Consider the following 22,852-nt stretch of genomic DNA (forward strand, 5'->3'; position numbering starts at 1 on the left):
ATGCTGATACAAACCTCTGATAAGGAAAAAAACCTAAGAGCCACTAGAAGACTTAATAATGTGCTGTTCATTTTGAAGTGAATATTCCCAGTTAATAAAAGTGTGCAAATGAAAATATAAAATATATATTTCTTGCAGTATAATGTACCAGTTGTTTGAGTGAAAGCAACAGTTGTTGGACACTACCCCATGTACATTCACCATTGATGTATGACTGTGAGTGAAGACAGATGCATTCATGTGATTTAATGAGAAAGCAATTGCCACTGCACCATCAATCAATTGCTGATGTTTTCCTCTGTGCTTGTCACATTGTTGACTGTGCCAAAACTGTGGCCTCCATGTGGGGCTTAAGTATTGCTGAAGTATTTGTGTTTATTACATATGGTTATAAATAGGCTACTTTAGTTCTTTATATACAGATTCTTTTTAATTTACATGGCTAGAATTTTTTTCCTTGGGTCTGTGTTAACATTTAAAAACATTAAATGCAACACAGCACAAAAAATATAGCATAATGAGTTAAAAGCTTTTGTTTGTGAACTTTTCTTAAGTTGTAGGAGAACTAAAGCAAAATTGAATATGAAGCTGAGCCTAAAATGCATTGCTGAAAATTCCACACAGCCTCCTAGGCTTTCACCTTTTTTTTTCTTTTTTTGGGGGCCATATGCAACAATGAAGCTGTTGGCGCTGGATCACATCAGGTGGCTTCACTGCTGGAGAGCCATGTCTGCCATTTTGTTGTCAAGGGCAACCTACGTTCATCTCTAGGACAAGTGATAATCTACAAATTTGAATGATAAAAGTGGTTGACTAATGAGAAAATGCTAATGTGGGACCGTTTGATGAAGAAACAAGAGAGGAGGACCACTTTTTCTTTGATACCTGGGTGCCAGATGAGGATGGCAGTATTGTGAAGGGAAGCAAGCAGCTTGGTCTGTAGGGACATAGGAGACATGGAGGGCAAGTGTCCCTACCTGACATAATGGAGACCCTGCATAACCCTGAATAAGAGCAGATTAAAGGTAAAGAACCAGAGGTTGACAATGTTCTGTTTCTCATTGCTGGGAATGTCAGGTGGTGGCACTGTGGTTAAAAACCAATTAACAATAGTAATTGTGAGAGGTACAGTACTAACGTTCTGTATTTAGTCATAATTGACTAAAGGTTAGATGATCTTGATTGAACTATAGCCTGAATGTGCATGATAAATCATTTCCATGGTGTTTTAGCAGATTTAGTAGATTACATAGTTTTGTAAAGAATAGGCACAGACACCTGTAAATATACATAAGTTGATCCACTGTTTACTTTTTTATTATTATTTACAAATTTCTATAGAATGGACAATTTTGGTATGGATACATAATTAATTAAAAAGAAACTAATGTGTATTAGTATAATTCTTTGGTGTGTGCCCTATTCTGTGTGAAGAGCCAGCTTCACCACCCCCACCAGCAATCCTTGAGATGTCGTACATGATAATTGCCTGACACCTCAATTGTTGCATAGAACAAGAGTTGGGCCCTTCATGGCCACTCTGCTACATCCTAGCAACACGCAGCGGGCTCTTCTCTGGACACTTATAGTCCTCACCCAACACAAGCCTTACTCACCCCACCCAAAGCTCCCTATAAACAATCCCTCTCAGTGCTTGTAGAAGACCTCTGGTCAGTGCTTGAGGATCAAGGTCCTGAATAGGCCTTGCCCTGCCTATTGTCCATCGGCCCCTTTTTATGTACACAGCTTTCACTTTGTGTGTTTTCTTCACCTTAATTGCAGCTCCTTGGTCAGTCCTTATAGAGGTACATGTGGGACTGCTTTTAATTCCCAATCCTACCCAATACTGCAGAACGTTTGACCAATCTTGTCCGCTGTTTGCACCTGCCCACGATATATTCTAACAAACTTAAATGGTTTTCCCAAATTATAAGTAAATTTAGTCAATTAATCAATGGTAACCCAGGCCAGTATAAAGCATTCACTGCATGTATGAACAAAAATGTGCCACAGTGCACTCCCCTAGTTATCAACAAGGTTTTTCTTTGTACAAGATTCATATGTGATAGTCTGCATTAAAGTAAAAGCATTTTTTCTGGGTACTGTTGAATTATTGTTCTGATAAACAGTTCAAGTCAGTACATTCTACTGATAACCTCAGGTGATGAAATTACTCTTAACTGAGGTCTTCTATGGAAAGAATTAATCAATTTATGAATATATTGCAGCACCCTTGCCCTTTTTCATCCAAGGCATCTAAATACAGCCATATATGATTACTAGATTGCATTCTGAAGATTAACAAACATGAAAACTGACATTTACATCGTAAATGACAATAAAGGATGCGCCAAAAAACAGCACTGGAACTTTTTTGTGCTGAAACCACAGAATTCACTGAAATGTCTAGTATATTGTCTATGTGAGAGCATTGCTTGTGAAAGTGTGATAGAATCTCCCAAGCTTTTCCATTGCTTAGTGCAGTATTTTTTTCATGCAATATGTATGGTAACCAACATCACAATCACTTTCTTGAAAAGAACTTGAAAAAGAACTGCACCCTTTTAAAATGGGTTTGCTTTGATGGCTAGTGCTGAAAGGAATTGTACAGCACACTAGGGTCCTTAATGTGGACAATACTGCAGGGCTGGATGACAGTTTAGAAGCAGCTGCAGTGATTTTATATGCTGCTGTTTGACAATTCTGTGATTTTAAGATATTGAACCTTAAAGTTTTGGCCCCCATTAAGGTCAAAGCAGATTTTAGTCACATGGTGTATGCACATTGTGTTTATTTATTATATGATGTAATTTATTCCTCTCATCAGATAGAACCTTTTAATTCTACATTCTCAATCAGCTATATAAAATCACATGTCAAACGGTCATCTGGCTAAGAATCTGGCTATTATTAAGTCCTTTAGGTTAAGACAGTCAGAAAACTTTATTTGTCGCATGACCCACAGTTGAAATGTACTAGTTGCTGTTGTATTTAATTGGTGCATCATATATGACCCTTCCAGAGGGGAACACTTCCATTCATCTGTCCAAATGAGAAATCATGAATAAGAAGCCCTAAATTAGGGTTGTAGTTGTGTGCACCTCTCAAAACCTAACCCAGTGAGCATTGCCCGTCCTGAGACTCCTACCGTATATTTTACGTTATTTTCACCTTACCTTTTGTAATATTTGTCCTTTTTGACTAAAAGATGAAGAGTTCTACCTGCTCTGCTTACAGTCACCTAATTTAAGATTATCAAAACATGTTTCCTAAAATTTGGGGGTACATGACCTTTGTTCTGCTTTATTTTAACTTATTCTACATAAATTATGTATCAGTTTTACCATTAAGGATAATAAAAACAAACCTTCCATTCTAAAAGTAATTAGATGTCAGTTTCCAGCAGGAACCTCTTGGCATCACTGATTTTCTGTTGCTGTATTTTAAGCATATCATATATTAGCTATGTAAAGAAAAGAAAAAACATTACTGTGGATAAATAAACAAAAGTGGTTTTTTACAGATCTGGAATATAGCTGGGGGAGGCTAAGGGACCTTGGGCTGAAATTTGTGTTGGATGCAGATAAGACATATATGCTCACTGGGACAGGCCACTTTTTTAGTACAGCCTATCCCTGCAACCAGAGCATTCATGCAATTCAGGCAATCATGTGGCAACAACAAATTCATAAAATCAGCACAATGCATAGAAAATGCAGTGATAGTGACCATGGTTTTGTTGTTTGGGTCAAACTGACTGAATATTTCTGAAACTGCTGCTCACACACAACAAACAGTCATTAGTGTTTATACATACTGGAGTGAACAGTGTGAAAAGCAAAAAAACAAAACAAAAAAAATACAGTGAGCAGCAGATTCTGTAGGCGAAAAAGCCACATGACTGGTGAGCAGAAAAGCATCTCAGAATGACATGTCATGTCAAACCTTGAGGTAGAGAACCTTAATAGGCTAAAACTGGGTTCCACTCATTCCAGCCTGATCTGGAACTGGAATCCGAGGCCAGAGTGAGCACAGGATTACCAAAACTAGAGAGCTGAAAATTGGAAAAAAGACCATGCAATGTGCCTTATCACCTGCATTAGTCCAAGCACAACAGAGTTTGCTGCCACTTCCCACACTCTCTCTCTCTCTCTCTCTCTCTCTCTCCCCAGTTTTAATCTAGCACACTGTCTGCAGAACAGAGACAGCTCATGAATCATACAGACTTCCCAAACAGGAGAATGTTACTGTAAGTAATCACGTCCTAGAATTAAAACATCCTCTATAATTTTATTAGATGAAAAGGTGTGAATTGCAAGCAGTTCCTCACAAATCATTCAAACGCACAAAAATTAAACAGGTAGGAATCTGAAAAGGCTTTCAATTTGTTGTCACATGTCACTGGTAATATGAAATTAATATTGAGTTTCCTTTATCTGTTGGCGACATTCTGCCGCTTGCAATGTGTCTGGCTACGTTACTGCAGTTTATTGTATTGCACTGTTGAATGGGAAATAGCAAGGAAAAAAATGTCAAACATTTAGTTTAGAAAAGAAGTTCACTAGATCAGTGTATATTAAATAGACCAATATAAAAGTTTCATAATTACCCTTACTATATTACGGTGGACTGTCCTTCATAGAAAGCAAGCAGGTGAATGTGTACAGATACTATGACAGATTGTAACTGCACCATGAATGGGAAAGGCAACACAGTTTATCAACTTTTTAACTATCCAGAATTAATATATTACTAACAACGCCATTAACATCTAACCATTAATGGGAAGGAAAATGTGTTACCAATTTCTGGTTCTTCTCTCACACCTTTGTTTTCTCTGAACAAATGAATAAGTAACATTAAGATAAAATGAGCATTTAAGCTTGCATCAGTATACCTGGACACACTGGGGCATGCTGCAAAGCTGTAAAAATTTGATATAGCACTAAAGTGTTAACTGCTGATGCTGAATTAGCACTGCAGCTATTTAGCTAATGTTATCCGCAGAGGTTGCTGCTGTTAGCTTACACTAATAATAAATGCCTAGCCATGGGAACACTTATAACAGAGATCATAGATAGGGTATAGAATAATTATTATCTATATTTGCTGATTAGGGATACTGATGTGGATAACAGCTAGACAAATTCCTAGCATGAGCAAGCTAGCTAGCAGTTATTGGAAGTTATTCCAAAAGGAATTATTCTCTGTATAGGTGGTTTCATGAAAGTAAAATTTCATTCTCCATTATGGATGCTTTGCCCAGTAGCAGATCTTCTGTATGTGACCTATGCATTCCTAAATAATTGACAGGCTTATTGTTACTTATCAATATGATTAGCCTTGAGTGTTGGTCTCATTATTTTGAAGTTGGTCAATCATAACATACAGACTAAAAAACACTCGAATCTGCTTATATTGAGTGTAATTTTGGAAGATCCCTAACACTTAGTACCAGTCCCAAACCCGGATAAAAAATGGGAGGGTTGCATCAGTAATGGCATGTAGCATAAAACCTGTGCCGAATCAAATATGTGGACCAGATGATCCGCTGTGGCAACCTTGAACTGGGAGCAGCCGAAACAACAACAACATTTTGGAAGATCCCTGTAACAGTATATGAATATGAGAAACACAAAAAGCTAGAGGCAGCATAAACAGCTCCAGTGTGAGGTGTTTTTTCTGCAGCGGATAATATTCACTATCAGAACCTCCACAGAGTGTGAGCTGTTTTTCAAACAAAGCAGTTGTGTAAGTGTTTTAATGTCAAGTACGATTTCCAGCTATAAGTGCAGCAAAACAGTTTTCTTGACTATTGACACTATACAAGCAAGTGGGACATGTTGGGAGGGGGAACCAGTCACAGTGTATACAGTAGTGTTTAAAGTAAATGCTACATTATGTGTGAAGGACCATATCCTCTCTTTTTATCATTTCAACAATGACTTTCTAAGTACCTGCCAAACCACTGTTTAGTAAGAGAACATATAATTATCTTTTGTTTACTTTAATAAGAAGACCTACAAGTGCCTGCACATTAAGCATATGCACACACTCATGCACTAGAAATAAACCTAAAACCAGCAAGAATTATATTATCCCATTCATGAGCTGTAATTAAAACATTAGTAATTAATTGCCCTTAACTAACCCAAATGCTATGCAAATGTGGGTGACTCAGAGAGATGCGCAACAAAAGACTTTTTTCCCCTCCTGCTTGCCAGCAATTTAAGGTTCACCTCTGAAAATGTTGTGTAGAATGTGATGTGATGGTGCTGTTTCATTTCAAGAGGTACTTATCTCAAAGTCAACATCTTACTTCTGTTTTCCCTGATGCCATGCTTTGCCACCTTTATTAGATGGTAGCCTGGCAACCACAAGAGTGTGGCTTTAGCAAATGGCTGAATTTGGGATGTGACTGACCTAACGTAGCCCAGCAGCCCTGACCTCCACAGCCATTTTGGTTTGCTTTTCTCTTCATGCCCTGGAAGGTGTCAGTGATAAACATTACCTTTTTTCGGCAGGTGTGACCATATGGAGAGGCCCATCGCACCAAGGGGGTCACAAACCCATGCTATTACCCCCATTTATTCCAATAATGGCCCATTACATGTCACCCATTGAAAATGTGTCTATTTGTGGTCTGAGAGAAATAAAGGCAATAATTAGCTGTGAGACGTGGCGCTGCATACAGTACTTTTACTGTACTTTGGCTGAGCAGTGTGCCCTACACTCAGTGAGCCTTCAACCACTAGATGGCAGCAAAGGCAAGAGCCAGACAGGAGGCCAAGCAAATGTCTTTCTGGTGTTGTAGGTCTCACTTTGTACTGCAGGGTTCACTTTGCTTCTCCATAGGAGAACACTGAGAAAATGGGCTTACACAAAGCAGACATGCACAAGATTGTTTACTTTTTACATACGCACTTCTGTGAGGAAGAACCCTTAAATTTATGATCTAAGATTATGTTATCTAATTAGGCTGCAAGCTCAAAATACATAACATAAACAGAGCTGATGTCCTAAAATGTGTTGACTTATAATGCAACTAATTCTTGTTTATTTGTGAATTTTCTGACGTGTTTTCAACGTAGGCCAGCTTCCTTCTACAGCTTTCAACGTCATTAAGTCTGTTTAGGTCACTGAATTAATGAGTAAACTCCAACATCTGGTTTTCAATGCTAGAACGGCATGTTTCCTGACCTGTTCTCACTTTCTGAATTATTATCAAACCTATATGATTTTGCACATACTTAATATTGCACATATATAAAATATAATATCACATTTTTATGGTATAATTACATGATGCACCTCATAGTGTATATAATATGTGTACTTTGTAAATACTACATTGTGCTGTTGTATAGTGTCATTAAGCTGATAGGTATATAAATGCCCAGAAGCTTTTATTTTTATTGAAATGATTTTTTTTTTTTATCATTTTATTAATTAAATCAAAGTGTGCTTTGCTACATGTCAAATGGCATATTCAGATAGGATTTTTTGCCTTCATTGTGGAGACATGTTTATTTGAATTGGGGAAAAAAAAAGAGAGAGAGATGGCCAATTAAGGTTGGTTGAAGATGAGTTCTTCATAGGTCCTTTACATTTTATTCTTCAATTGATATCACCTTATAAAAGCACCCTTTCAGTATTGAAGAATGGACAGCAAATTTGATTCCCTTCACAGATGGACTTCAATCTATCATCACAAATTGTCATCTTGACCGCTTTAGATGAAAGTTTTCCCCTCTCCACAAAACGTGCTAATTGCCATCATAGGTCCAATATAAAGAGTATATCTACTGCACAATTATCTTGAAATTTGTCTGCCCATCTGTAGAAGACACATTGAATTTCTTGCTCTTCTTCTCAGCTTTTATTTTCGATGTGTTAATTAAGAGGCTTCAGAAAAAGCAGATGGGTAATGTGCGTCTTTCTGGGGTGATGTCTAGTTCAAGGTGAGTGTTACAACCATTTCAAAATTGTGGTCTCGTCTCTTTGTATGGCCGGCCTACCTGGAGTAGAACACTAGCTCAACCTCAATTTAAAAGCCAGTACACTCTGGCTGTCTAACAAGCAGACCCGACTGAGGCATATATGCACACAGAATCCACAGGCAGAATATTATTTTCACATCCTCATGAATCATAATATTTTTAAAGTCATGATATCAGTTACATAAGACATGCGGGGATGATTTTTCTTCTCTTGTGTGCATGAAATTCACAATGAAATTCTGAATATGTTTTGATAAGTAGACGATCACTAATGGAAAGTTATTATAATATAAATCAGTTGTCTAGTCATTCCTCATTCAACAAAATTATGCAGAGCTAATGTTCATTATCAGGCATGGATTATTGGAGAAAATTAGCAGCATCTCAATCAGCGAAAGCTTCTATGATCTCTTTAAACTGGTGTGATTCTTTGCTCATCTTAGATAATGATCTCTAAAAATGAAATTTTAAAAGGAAGTTTGGATTATCTTGTTGCAAGTCTAAATACTCTCCAGGCATTTTATTCTTTGTTAGAATGGACTTTGAAACAAGACTGATATATTCAAGTACATCAGACATGGAAATGAGTGAAATGGAATGAAAGCTCCTTTTGAAATGTGAAGTAAGCCCTTGTTATGCTTTGATGGTGTGAAGGATGGCTACTTAATATCTTCTTATTGTGCCACTATTGCAGTGATATAGCAAAAATATTTTTTTTTTATCTGAAATACAATTCTTTTGCTTTTTTTTAGAGGCTGTATCATATAGAAATATAACTTCCATGGCTATCTTTGGACAGCCTGCTTATTTGGACCATGAGGACACTGATATCATATTGCAAATGTAGCTGCTCACATCCTGAAGGATTGCAGAAGGGGAGTGAAGGGCAGATTGTCCAAACTCTTCGTTGTTTAATGGGAGCAGAAAAGATGTTAATTGCCACCAAGGCCAAGGCTGGTGTGATTTATCATGTGAAATGGCAATGTGATGTGACATGATGGTGACTCCAGGAGGTCTGACTTGAAGGTATAACAGCCTTTACCACATTTACCACAAGCATACATGCAGAGGAACTATTAGAATACACCCAAGCAAGTATTACTGTACTTGTAAGTTTGCAAAAATTGTCTTTTTCTTTTCTGTCATTATCCTTCAGGTCTGTCATATGATTGGTTTCACGATTGGCTGGCAGAGTCCAGCATTCGGGCAAGAGAGAATGCAATCTTCAGAAATGGTATGTACAGCCTAGCCCTGCCACCACAAAAGAAATGAAAAATGTCTAAAAGAAGCCATTAGAAGAGAACCTGCTGTAATCAGCATTCATCACTGTTAATTGTTCAATTTGGAGTTGCAGCACAATGATATAGTGATAAACAAATTTCATGTGTAAACCTGTCAGTCAGTTGTTTATTGGATATTTGGCTGATTTGAACCTTCTTGACTTCACTTGTTCTGTCTGTAGTTTGTGTGATGCGCATGAGCTAAGTGCTGTTTAGTTTTGATTTCTACCCGACTGTGCATCAAAATTGAGCTTCTTAGGAATAATTGCAGGACACCTAATCAGTGGCTAAGACTTCCACACGTTCATATTGATTCCCCTCAGCCCCCCACCCTCCTCTGGTTTAAATCACAAATAATCTGCACAAATGTGCAATCATGGAAAATTTCAAGTGTTTGTCGCAATTGTTTTTTTTAAATGAACCATTGTTCATTTCTGTGAAGTTTTGGTGCCATTGTCATGGTATAAAATCAGTTTCTAATCTACCCTTCTTTAATACCACACTGAAAAAATGACATCTTGCTTAAAAATAAAGTCTTCCACATTGCATTGCTTTGTAATGTTGCCCTGGTCAAGAACACTGTTTTTAGTCATTAATTTATCATTATATTGGCTTTCAGTTGATTAATTGTATGTATCTATGGTTGTGGCTGTTTTGGGCTTCATGGAATTATGAATTATGTTTCAGTTTTGTTCATTGTGAATAGCAAAAATTCTTTCTAAAACATACTTTTAGCCTACCCCAATGAAAAAGACTTTTTTATGGGATTAAATGTGACTGGAGATTTTATTAACCCTCTGTTGTATGTATAGAATGAAAAGGTTTATGGTAACAAATGCATGAGTACACAGCTGGTAGCAGTAAGTCTGGTCTGCACTGATGCTAAATATAAATAATATAAATACAAAATTTTAGGATATTGTCAAGCACTTAATGTTAGCAGCCATCACCTGATTAGCCTACTGGCATCAGAAAGGTGCAGAGCCTTCTTTGGGTTTGGTCTCACCGACATTATGATGGCTCTTCCAGCATCAAGCTGAATTTTAAATTCACCGCTTTTGTCTGGTTCACAAGGTTCATCAAGTCTTTCTTTTTCAATCTTTGTCCAATGTTCTGCAAATTCCTTATTCATGTGACCTGGCATCTTGAGGCACCATTTAATCAGAGATGTCCTTAAATGTGTTTCAGTCAGAAGTGTAAAACGGTTCCTTTTAAGTCGATAACAGTGGTCATCATGCTAAGCAAAAAGTAAGGTGTGAACAAGTCCCAAGATCAGGAATCTTTCTCACACTAAAATGCACAAGGCCACCCGGGTGTTAATTGAACATTTTTCCTCAGAGTGCTCCCTTGGATGAGAATGCACAAAGCTCTCAGTTACGTTTGTGGAGAAGCATTCCTTCCTCATGAGTGTCTTCCTTTGAGTGGCTGATATATCGAAACTTGAACTGATAGATTAAAGAATGGCATGCCATTGGTGTCTTTATGTGCTCTGTGTGCTTGTCCAGCTCATCTGAAGTGTCTCAGTCATCAGGCTTTGGGCAGGGATGAGTTCTAATAGCTTGACCACAAGGGTCTATCTTCCCCATCGTCTTTCTGAAGGTCTTTTAGTTGGCCCTCTGAGTAGATTTAATGGAACTCCCACGGCACAAGAGGATTCACATGCTAGGGTGAGTGGAAAGGATTTTTGTACTGACTAGGACCTGCATGAATACATTGCAGGTCTTACCCGCTACTTTAGGTTAATGTGGAGTTTGAATGCTGTAATGAGGCCGTTTTATTTATTTGTATTCTGCAGTACTCTTAAGAGGAGAGATAGTGCTGGACTAATCTTTCATCAGTAAAGTGGAGACCTACAAAACCTATCAGTAATGTATTCTTCATTGACTGCTTCTTGCTTCTGCATTACTTGGCAACACGATCATTATAATAGGAGAATTCCAGGCTGCACACAGTAAAATTGCCCATTCAAACTGCCCCCCTCAGTTAGCGAAGAAGAGAGATTAGCTCTCCATGGCTCTAATATCTCTCTCTCTCTCTCTCTCTCTCACACACACACACACACACACACACAAATTAATAAATATAGGGTATGTCGGTGTTAAAGAAGAGCCTTATCGTACAAGGTCTTTCCAACAGGCAGAATAAAAATTTTTAGAGTAATAATGAATAATTATCGCTCTCGTTAAGTGAGCTCATCTATGTTATGAGGCGTCCATTCTCCAGTTCAGATTACTTCCCTTAAAGGTGACGTATTTTATATACAAATGTGTATATCCTATTTGTAAGGCAGTAATATCTTTACTACACGTACAATCCTTGGACATGCACAGTTATTTTTATTCAAAAATAAAAACACCCAAGGAACTCGTTTTCATTTTCAGTGAATTGCCCAGTAGGATGGCAGTAGGACGGAGGCCTAATATCCACACGCTCTATTGATACTTACCTGGTTTACATTATTATAAATACAGCACGTCTGTTTAACAAAAATAAGGGACATCCGATCGATTCCTGTATAAGAAGGTTAAATTGGAGACATTGCACGCCAAACCTTTAAAATGTTGTACACGTTATTTTAGGCTACTGTGTATAATTCTGTAGTCATTTTATATTACATTTATATTACTATATCAATTCGTTTGCAAACATTGCTTTTATCTGGCGGTTTAAACGCGCATCAGTGTAAAGCTTTACGCACGCTTTAGATCTCTTCCAGTTGAGCGTACAACTACTTTGACCTCGGATGTCAACACTTGCCTCATGGTATCTTAAGTAAACTGTTTTCTTCCAAAATAACATGCCACATCTGCCCTTTTGACTGTATAAGCCCTTGGTAACCAAACGATTTTTAAACAACATATCAGCCATATGAGCAAATGTAAATATGCATCTTATGTAAGATAATCAGTTCTAACAGGATTAATCCATAGAGTGTGGAATCATTTTCTTGTATTCTGCTACAGGTTACATGAAGAAGTCCAGAAACTTCTTTAGAAACGACAGATTAGGCGATTTTGTGCCGCACGCGCAGCTAAAAGCCCGGACAGGAGGCGGCCGTGTTTGCTCTCATGACCAATTTATTGTCGATGAACATATGGCCAATATTTTGCCTCACGTCATTGCGGGGGAAAACAAACATGGTGCAGTGTTAGTGTGGCAGCTACAGCAGAGCCACTTGGCCAGCTATGCAAACGCACTTGGACAATAAGAGGAGAGCAGCACTTGCTGGTCGGGTATAAAAAGCACATCAGGCTTATCGAGGCGTGTGCACTCCTGACTTCCATTTGGAGATATTTCATTAACGGCATAGTGTCTTAACTCTGGATACACCACTCTTCCGTAAGCCGCCAGGTGAGCACTTTTACCTTTATCACTCAACCTCTTCACGAGATGATTCTCTCTCTCTCTCTCTCTCTCTCTCCCTCTCTCTGTGGGGTGTATGTGTGCGCGCGCGCGTCGTCTTATGATCATCTCTTACTCCGACTACGATGATAGTATGATTGAAAGGTTATTAGGTGTGATAGATCGCATATTGCAAATTTAAGTCTGTTGAAAACGTATAAAGTTCCTCAGTGGATTATCTTCACCAACATGTCAAATTGTTCCCTTTTATACAGGGTTCCAATTAAATCTTTTTACGAATTATCCAGTGATCCCTTAAACCGAGTCGTTTTCTTTAGTGTATGTAAGTTAAAAATAAACTGACCATGCAGGGCCAAAATAATATGTGTTATTATTATTATTAGTAGTAGTAGTAGTAGTAGTAGTAGTATTAGTAGTAGTAGTAGTATTTGTTGATTTCTTGTAGTGATAGTTGTTAAAGAAGGACAACTTTATTCAGGACAATGCTCAGTTCTGTCAGTAGAGTTCGCTGGAGTATCAGAGATGAGAGAACCGGGCCACAGTGAAAACACTGCTGTCCGTCTCACTCTCTCAGTGAGAAAGAAGTGTCTGATGCTTCCCATGCAAAAGTCTATCTGCTTTTTCTACTTGGCTGGATTCTAACTAAGAAACTCAGGATGAATCCAAGTATGTTAGAAATCCCCACGTACACGAAGTAACCATGGCTTTTTAAAAGAAATTCAGTAATTAATTTCAAACAAACTCGAAGGCATTCCCTTCAGGCATTAGGATATTGAAAACATGAGTGATTAAAATGATAATCCTTAAACCAATTTGTTTCGGGTGCGACGATAAAGGTGCCGAAGAGGAAATTTATCGCCAGAAAATTCACCGTTACAAATAAACTAGTAGTTTAACAAATAATAGGCATCTCCCTGGGCTACGGGCACTGAGCTAATCTCTTTGCGACACGTTTAATCAGTAGACGGTTTCAGACGAATAAAAGCACAACGTCTGTAGCCAAAAGGTGCCTGGATTTTCTGAATCAAACAGCAGTAAAATGCTTGACGCTACGGGGCGTTTTCTTGGGGCGATTGCTTAAATCCACACTCCACCGGGCTTAGAGCAGCATTCGGCACTTCATGGCCTTTTAATCAGAGGGAAGGCACACGCAATCGCCCTTGTCAGTTTACACATTTGTCATGAGCACCTAAAGGGAAACGAGGTTATATTATCAAAGCCTAAATACTCGCCTGAGGCTTGGAAACGCACTGAAATTCAGCGATTAAAGCAAGAAAAATGATCAACCTCATTATAGGCTTCACACTTCCCTCCGGCGTCCTGACTGCATGCAGCCTGAGATTTACTTTTTAATCTAATAGGCTATATGAAGGTCTTTTCCTGCCTCACAATGGTGTTCTCAAATTTTGGGCAGAGTCGATTTGAGTTATCTACTAATTCTTGTGACATTTTTGTTGTTGCGAGAAATTAATTAGTGAGCAACCTTCGCTTTTATGCTGTTTGTTTTCATTGTGCCGCACTTTATTCACGCTGATGCAGAAACATTTCCACCAATATGCCTATAGGTATTCCCTGCAAAATGAATATTAGCAGTGCTTATTATTTATTTATTTATGCATCCACACGAAAAGCATTGAATTTAGGAAATCTACCTGATTTAGACGACAAGAGTTCAATACAAAGACCAGTTTTTACTTGACAAAAATTAAAACCTTGAGTTGCACTGTTAAAAAATTGTGAATGGCTAAAGCGTGCTTTGTATTTAAATTGCACTTATTATTAAACAGATCATGTGCGTTCTTACTGAACTCGGTCCCATTATCATTTTTGGTTTAGTTTTGGCCATGAAAATGTACTGTTGGAATAGTTTCCAGTTTGGCGCCAATAGATTAAGAACATTTGTTTGCATTATGGTTACAAGAGATTGATGCCATTTGGACTGATCTCTCTCTCTCTCCACACACACACACACACACACGCACACACACACACACACAAGCACGCACGCACTAGGAAACGTTGATCAAATATTTTCAATTTTGTAATTTTTATTAACCCTTTTGTTAACATGTATTATTATTATTATTATTATTATTATTATTATTATTATTACTGCTAATAGTTAGTATTCCTACTAATACTGCAGCTACTATTGCTACTACTACTACTACTACTGTGTGTGTGTGTGTGTGTGTAAGAGAACAATAGACAAGAAATAGAAAAAAGGCGTATGTATACACACACGCTTTTTTCTGTTTCTTGTCTATTGTTCTCTTATATTTGGTTGGAGAACAGCAGAGCCGTGTATAGAGAGCAGTGGCGATGTAAACATTGTTGAAAGCACTCATCAGGATTTACACGAGTCGAGCAAATCAGCTAAATTGCGGCATGCTTTGCGGGAGTGTGTTCCCAGAGCTATACCTGTAAATGTAAACAGGTAAACACGAGGCATGGCTCTTGAAGTGAAGTATGGCCACTTAGCCTGTGCACATTTACTTCTACTTGCCGAACTCCTCCTCGCTTGAGTTGTTCAAATAAGTGAGTGGCCGCACCCCGCGCACGAGCGCTGCTTCCGTCATCCGTTAGAGCGCGCAGTGTACGTGACGCAAGACTGATTTTAGGCTACCGAAATAATCCGCTGTTAAAGTCATAAATGCATCTTACCGTTTGCATACGTTTCATACCGAGCAAATTGAATGAAATCATAAAATTATTTAACAATAATATATATAATAATAATTATAAGATAATTTACTGAACTAAAAACGGCGGCGTTCTGTAGGTGTTTGATTCTGTGAGATTATTGTGAACTAGGTTATTTTCGAGGGATGAGCTTCTTTTCATACTAAGCACGGTTCGTGTGTATGCCTGTGTGGCTTTATTCCAGCGACAGTGCTCAGAGTGACCTTGCGAAAGCGCTTAGTGTTCGACTTTGCTCCAGGCCCGGCCAGTTCAATGCTGCTATTGTCCTGCATATGTCGCTGCATGATTAATTTCACGCAAAACTCTGGTGAAGCATTTACATTTCAGGTAACTGATTACAGGACCAACAGAATATACTAGAAAAAAGTATGCATGTTGGACAGTGTACCGGGAGATTTCAAATTTCAAACATTTAAAACTATTTATTTATTTATTTATTTATTTATTTATTTATTTATTTATATGTCTAAATTAAAGACCTAATCTGAATTAAGAAATTGTTATTATTATTATTATTATTATTATTTTAATAATAATAATAATAATAATAATAATGTAATGTAATCAATCGTGCTTTAATAGAACTGTGTGTGTGTGTGCAGAGAGAAAGGCAGAGAGAGAAAGAGGGAAAAATTAAGGACTTTCTTTAATATCGCGAAGGGGCTCAGAAATGAATGAAGAGATAGTTCACTGAATGCAGTTGAATGCCATGACAACTAGGAACAACCTCAGATTTATTCCAAACAGTTAGAATGTATTGTACACGGGCGTCAATCATCTATTATTTTGGCCCTTAAATAAATGCAAAAACTGCGGCCGGACAAAGGCTTCCAACAGGAGCCGGACATTTGTCTACATTTCCTCCATTGTCTGCAGCTTAGCAATCGGTTTGTATTTGTGTTTGCCCGGGTTCGACCACCCAGGATGAGCAGAGAACTGGCTCAAAACGTGCAACATTGTCACCCACATCACATACGAGATAGGAGGCACACAAGCAAAAAGAAAAGAGAGACGGGAGGGGTAAAGAACGAGAGGAAAAGACACTGATCAACAATAATGCTTTGCTTTTCTGTAAGCTAGGGCAACGAAAAGGACCAGTAAGAGTGAAGCCTATTAAAGCGGAGAAAAAAGAGGAATAATTTGCCTGTTCTGTATTTGGGTTAAGCAGAATGCAAAGAGAAAAAGAAAAAGAAAAAAAACGTGATGTTTCAACATGAGATATGGCTTTTGATCGCTGCTGAAAGACTTTAGATAGTAAAGAGTATTTGATAAGAATTCGGAGTCGTTTTATTGAGAGAATAACTCCCTAATGATTGCGTTATCATCGTGCCACGGTAATCAATCACTGTCAACAGCAATATAATAATAATAACAATAATAATAATAATAATGTAATAATAACAATAATAATAATAATAATAATAATAATAATAATAATAATAATAATAATGTATTTCTAAGTGTTTCTGTTGCAATGGTATTTGATGACTCAATCATGTCCAGTGAAAGCTCTTCATCTTAATCCTCAACTAAAATATTGACCTAGAAGTTTTACATAAATTATCCTTTTTGCCAGCTGAGGCGATCTCAAATAGTTGAGTGTTGAAATAAACGCCAATATACGTGCAGTAAAATAAACCTTCAATTCCGATTTATTATATAGGAATATATATATATATATATATATATAAACTTTTTTTCACGGTTGTTTTGCTAAAGCGAGCTTTCAAGTTGCTCTGCGCCGTGTATAAAGCTACTTGGAGGTCCTTTGTATGTAAATAGGGTGTAAAAAGGCCCTCCCCATCTTTGTAATTAATTGACACGTTATACCACTCATCATGTTGTGAAGCACCAATGGTATAGGCTCGGATCTCCCCAAAACCCACAATTTCACATCGGCAAACACTGTCTTCATCCACTTGACTCCCAAGACCCGCCCACACGTGGCCAACCTTTTGCGTTTTTAATGCTTTTTCACTGCAGGTTCATGTGTTGAGACCAACCTTATATGGACTGATCAGTCCGGTAATGGCTTATTTCCCCCTAACACCCAGCCGTAGCGCGAGATCCATGAAGCAGCGGTAGCTCTTCACTCTTTGTGGCGCTCTTCCTGGACTTACAGAACTGATTCCTCCGCTACTTTTTTCAGGCAATGCTTATCGACCGAGCCCCATGAGTCGCCTTCACTGTGCTTCGTGCTGATTCTCTGCATTGATTCTCTGCGTTCACCAAACCTCGCTTGTGCATTTGTGATTCTTTCCCTTTAAACAGCGGATTGCCAAAGTGGTGCAGCAACTTTCCGGCATTAACTGCATCCGCCGTCCCAGAACATGTCGTTGACCAACACAAAGACGGGTTTTTCGGTGAAGGACATTTTGGACCTCCCTGACACAAACGATGAGGAAGGATCTATCACTGGCACTGAGGAGGATACGGAGGGCTCGGAGTCGACTAAAACACCTGGAGTGCTAGTGCAAAGCCCGATAGAGAATGTCCAAAACCTGCCTTTAAAGAACCCTTTTTACGATAATACTGACAATCCATACACCAGGTGGCTTGCAACTACCGACACCATTCAATACTCGTGTAAGTACCGCTGAAGAATTCCAACTTTATTTCCTGTACCAGTTTTAAAAGTCATTTTTTCACCCAGGCCATATTTAATGAACGTTTTAATTTGTATAACATGTGTATATCATATTTTTCGTCAAACTCTTACAGCATGAGTTATTTTGCCTGCACATTTTTGATGTTGCACTTGTCTTACGGCATCACGGTACTGTTGAATGTACTGCGAACTCAGAGCCAATTTTTCTGTAAAATGGCATGGTGAATAAAAAAGCAGATTTCTTTGGAACAATTGCCATGTATCTGTTTGCATTTTGTTAATAAACAAGTGTTGCGTATAAAGTCTTGCATAATGAATCAGACCATATAGTCAGAGACTAATTTTGATTTTAGCAATAGAATTCCTCTAAAGGGGAGGGGGTTGAATTAAATCGTCACTGTATATATTTATTTGCTTCTGAAATGTTGAGCAATGGAATTTTTTCTCGTTTTGTGATTAAGTTCCATAACATATAAATACATATAAAAATGATTATATTGACTTTTTATTTTTCTATGCAGTGCACGGTCTGTCTGCAACCTCTCAGGACTCGTCCGCTAAATCTCCCGAGCCGTCGGCAGATGAGTCACCCGACAACGACAAGGAAACTTCGAGCAGCGGCAGCGACTCCGGTAAGAAGCGCAAGCGGCGAGTGCTGTTCTCCAAAGCGCAGACGTACGAGCTGGAACGTCGATTCCGACAGCAGCGCTACCTCTCAGCCCCCGAGCGGGAGCACCTGGCCAGCCTGATCCGTCTCACGCCCACTCAAGTGAAGATCTGGTTTCAGAACCATCGATACAAGATGAAGCGAGCCCGTGCGGAGAAAGGTATGGAAGTGAGCCACCTTCCTTCCCCGCGGCGTGTGGCCGTGCCTGTGTTAGTCAGGGACGGCAAACCATGCCACGCGCTTAAAACTCAGGACTTGGCGTCCACGTTTCAGGCGGGCATCCCGTTCTCTGCCTACAGCGCTCAGTCTCTGCAACACATGCAGTATAATGCGCATTACAGCGCCGCCGCCACGCCGCACTTCCCCACGGCGCACTTGGTGCAAACGCAACAATGGACCTGGTGAAGCCGTAGTGACTTTTTTTTTGCTAGGGCTGCGTTTCAAAGACCTCGTTAGAGAGTTTTTTTTATTTTCCAACGAAAATAAAGAAAAGACTGGTTTTCGCAGCTCGACCCATTCTCGCCGTTTCATTTTCGGGGCTGATGTGTGCGCCGTGTTTACATTTGTTTTCGTTCAGAAAACCGGGTCCAGCCCTTTCTCCCAGATCCGAGAATGTTGAAGCTCTTGTGAAATTTTGTAAAATATTATTGTGTGTTGTAGAAATGTTTTCCTTTTGTCCCTCGTGTTATAAGCACGTACAAGACCACTTTATAATTATAGAAAATTTTATTTCTAGCTTTTACGATGGACCGAATATATTTATGGCCATGAATAAAACATTGGCAACTTTTAGCTTATTTTTATTTGGTTTCTTTTCTTTGTAAATATCTGTGGTAAGTGTATGCAATGCAGATATATTTGGGCGCTCACTTAGTTATGAAGACATAGATTATATTCCCTGGAAGATAGGGAAAATGGAACAACAGTTATCGATAAATATCTCTATAAAATGTTGACAGCCGTTGCAAAGAGCGTTGATGAAAAATAGGCTACCCCATTTTTTATAAGACTTTTAATAAAATCCTGTGTTTCAGAAAAAAATTCGCTTTGGATTACGTTTGGTTTTTGACGGAAGCACGGACTGGATACATTGATATTATTTTAGTTTTATCGTGATTTTTGTAGAGTGACTGCTTCACGAACCAAAAGAAAAAAAGATCGTACTTGGCTTTTTATGGAATGTTTTCATGATTTTATAGAAAGGCTACTTTCCAGCAAAGACGCATGGGTATGTATAAATTTGTTCCGCTCTGCTTTCAGAAAGGGCATTAATTGCCTCCATTTTCTGAATTTATATGTATGGTCACTTCAGCAAAAAAAGAAGGCTAAAGTCACTTGTGACATGGGGTAAAAATCCACTTACTTAATATAAGAGGGCTTCAGCCGTTAAGCAGCTTTTCATCCGCTAGCTCTCTTCTGTTCTGTGCGGTACTCCAAAACTCGAGCGCTAAAAATAGCACTTTTACAAGAAAAATATATCATGCTTGAGTTACTTTCTTCTGTTATTCTGCTTTCGCTTTTAAAGCTTTATACTGAGGCAATGAAATCGCTTTAGGTACTTTAGTGTGCATTGTGCTAATTACGTACTAAGTACTACTGCATGTTTGATATGCACTGATATGCCCAATATTAAATTCATATGAGTACATAAGATATATCTTTGTGACTGTTTTCAACACAGAAAGAATAAAAATTGTTTAGATTAGATTTTAGATAACCTCAGAGAGCGTGTATAAATATTGTATAGAAAAGAAAGAAAGAAAGAAAGAAAGAAAGAAAGAAAGAAAGAAAGAAAGAAAGGAAGGAAGAAAGAAATACTTTTTCTCCGCACGAAGGATTATTGTCTAGTTAAAACGATTCACAGACAGATCCACTGTCTGAAGTAGGTACAATATCCAATAGAAAAATCTTTCTTGGCTTGTTTTCCCCGCAAATGACAACAGATGTTAGAGCGACCTCACTATCATTAAACAAACTAGTGGATTGACACACGGTGCTAATTATTTACAGAGGTCCGTGTCATGAGTCCAGGGCATTTTCCCCTAACGAAGGGATTCTGAGAGCACCATGTTTTATTGCGCGCTAAATCGCCAGACTTGTTGATATATCATGCGTTATATCTGAATTAATCCTTAACTTTACTAATAATCGAGTGATATTTTTAATGTGTTTTTTTTTTTAAGAAAATGTCCTACACGCAATTCTATGAAAACGGTTTGCTTTTTGCCTAAATTACAGAATACGGTTTATAAATTATTCAAACTTAAACAAATTCAAAAAAATATATTCGGATTGTATTTGTTAGGTTTGCTCATTTTACCTAGCGAAATTCATGGACAAAATCTATGAACTAAATTAAAGTCTGCTTTATTTTAAGTCTGCATATATATATATATATATATATATATATATATATATATATATATATATATATATATATATATATTACAACTTTTTATATAGTAAGTTGGTATTGTCTATTACATTCAAATATTGTCCCAAAATGGTTCATTAGTGCGTAGAATATTGTTAGAGTGCTGATCTAATAGTCGTCAGAGTGTGCCAAAGTGACAGAGCAGTCTATCGTTACACAATATACTGTACACGACAGGAAAAAGAGCACAAAGGCATGGGGTCGGTTGTTGTGGATGTTAGAGGCGTGCATTTTAACAGGGGGAGTGTATTCTTTGTTAGAGAGAGAGAGAGAGAGAGAGAGAGAGAGAGAGAGAAAGAGTGTGTGTGTGTGTGTGTCGGAGTTTCTTGGTACTATTCAGTCCCTTTATGTCGGGCAGTGCATCCCGAATCAGGGAGATACATCCTTGTTTCTTTTTTTGTGAGCCTGTCTGTTGGTGCCATTGTGGTCCTTGTTGTACACGTTCTCTTCCATATGGACAGCTGGGCCCACGAGAAGAGAAAGGGATCCTTCACAAAACCCAAATTGTGTCCGGCTTTCAAACACAGCATTGTTGTCTCTCAAAGAAAAACGAATTAAAAATTCGTGCTATATCTATTCGGGAAAGAGGCAAAGCCATTCACAGATAACAGGGAGTCCTTCTTCCTTGATTTAGCACTGCTAACAACAGTTCTCTCATTCCCTTTAGCCTCTCCGGAATCATCTCTTCGGCCTTGTGAAAGAGGACGATTATTGTCTGTCCTGCGAAGTCTTGGGTGATACTCCTGCAAAACTATTTAAGACACCAAACTTAATCCGTTTTTATGCTCTGCCTTTAGCCTCGCAATGTCACTGGTGTTTTCTGAACTTTATGCCACTATGGAAAGATTTTTTGTGTGCATGTGGACGAGATGTATTAAAATATTATGCCTAATTTTACATCTTAATAATTAAGCCCATGGCAGAGAAATATTTTCAAAAGCACAGAAACAAATTTGAGATAAAAAAAATTGAGCTACATAAAAATGTACTTTGCCAACAGCTAATAACTTGTGGTATTTACACGTTGAGATTGCACTAAAATTTATTTTTTAATAATATTTTATGTATTTTTAAATTGTTGTCACAAGGGAAGGTACCCACCAAAAATGTATATTAAAAGATCATGATGCATTTATTTATTTTTAGTTTAATTTAAAAAAAAAAAAAAAAAAAAAGTTTTATTTAACCCTGTTGAAAATATTCGACAAAACATTTTTTTTTCTCTGGTTATAAAAAGATGAAAGAATGATTTATGTCAAACCAATATTAACCCTAAGTATCCATCATGCAGCGCACATCCACTGTGATAGAAAAATAATCCAGCTCCGTGTCATCGCTTTAGAAACACTGCATTTATCTGAAATTGGTTTCAGTTACAGGTTCTCCGAGAAACTTTGTAACCAAAAAAAAGAGAGAGAGAGATAGACAAACAATCGACAATATGACTGCGCTCTTCCTAACCCATGGATAATGCTATTTCATGCCTCAGAAATGGATTTCTTCAGGAAATGAGTTCATTGGATCTTGGTAATCGCGAGCGTTTGAACGGCAAACATAAATCATTTTTTATCGCGCACATCTCCAAATAACGAGCGTTCTCAGTGCCATAATAAGAGGGACTTTTATTTAAAGGAAGTAATCTACTATTTTATTGCCTCTCCGAAGATCCAGATTACATTGACCCCGCCGCCAGAAACCAGATATTGAACAGTTTCATACACAGGATAATAAAGATGGCAATGTAGAGAACCACGAGATGGCGACAGAGTCCTTTACAAGAAAACCTCTCACTCAAGC

At 38.1% G+C, this 22,852-nt stretch overlaps 1 protein-coding gene across 5 annotated transcripts in view; it reads left to right on the forward strand.

The window, feature by feature from the left end:
• The window catches only part of nkx2.2a (NK2 homeobox 2a), a 41,235-nt gene extending 20,959 nt beyond the window's left edge, over positions 1 to 20,276 (forward strand). Inside the window, exons 2-5 of one of the 5 annotated variants that reach the window (XM_058398309.1) lie at positions 8,753 to 9,026; positions 9,157 to 9,234; positions 17,618 to 17,932; positions 18,476 to 20,274. In XM_058398309.1, the coding sequence (XP_058254292.1) occupies positions 17,677 to 17,932; positions 18,476 to 19,026 (807 nt within the window). In that variant the 5' untranslated portion in view covers positions 8,753 to 9,026; positions 9,157 to 9,234; positions 17,618 to 17,676 and the 3' untranslated portion in view covers positions 19,027 to 20,274. Of the gene's footprint in view, positions 1 to 8,709; positions 9,027 to 9,156; positions 9,235 to 12,313; positions 12,632 to 17,617; positions 17,933 to 18,475 lie in introns of those variants that run through there. The other 4 variants (XM_058398310.1, XM_058398311.1, XM_058398312.1 and 1 more) reach the window with 4 other exon arrangements.
• The last annotated feature ends 2,576 nt before the right edge of the window (positions 20,277 to 22,852 follow it).

The sequence above is a fragment of the Hemibagrus wyckioides genome, linkage group LG09 (assembly GCF_019097595.1).
Source record: "Hemibagrus wyckioides isolate EC202008001 linkage group LG09, SWU_Hwy_1.0, whole genome shotgun sequence".
NCBI classification, from domain to species: Eukaryota; Metazoa; Chordata; class Actinopteri; order Siluriformes; family Bagridae; genus Hemibagrus; species Hemibagrus wyckioides.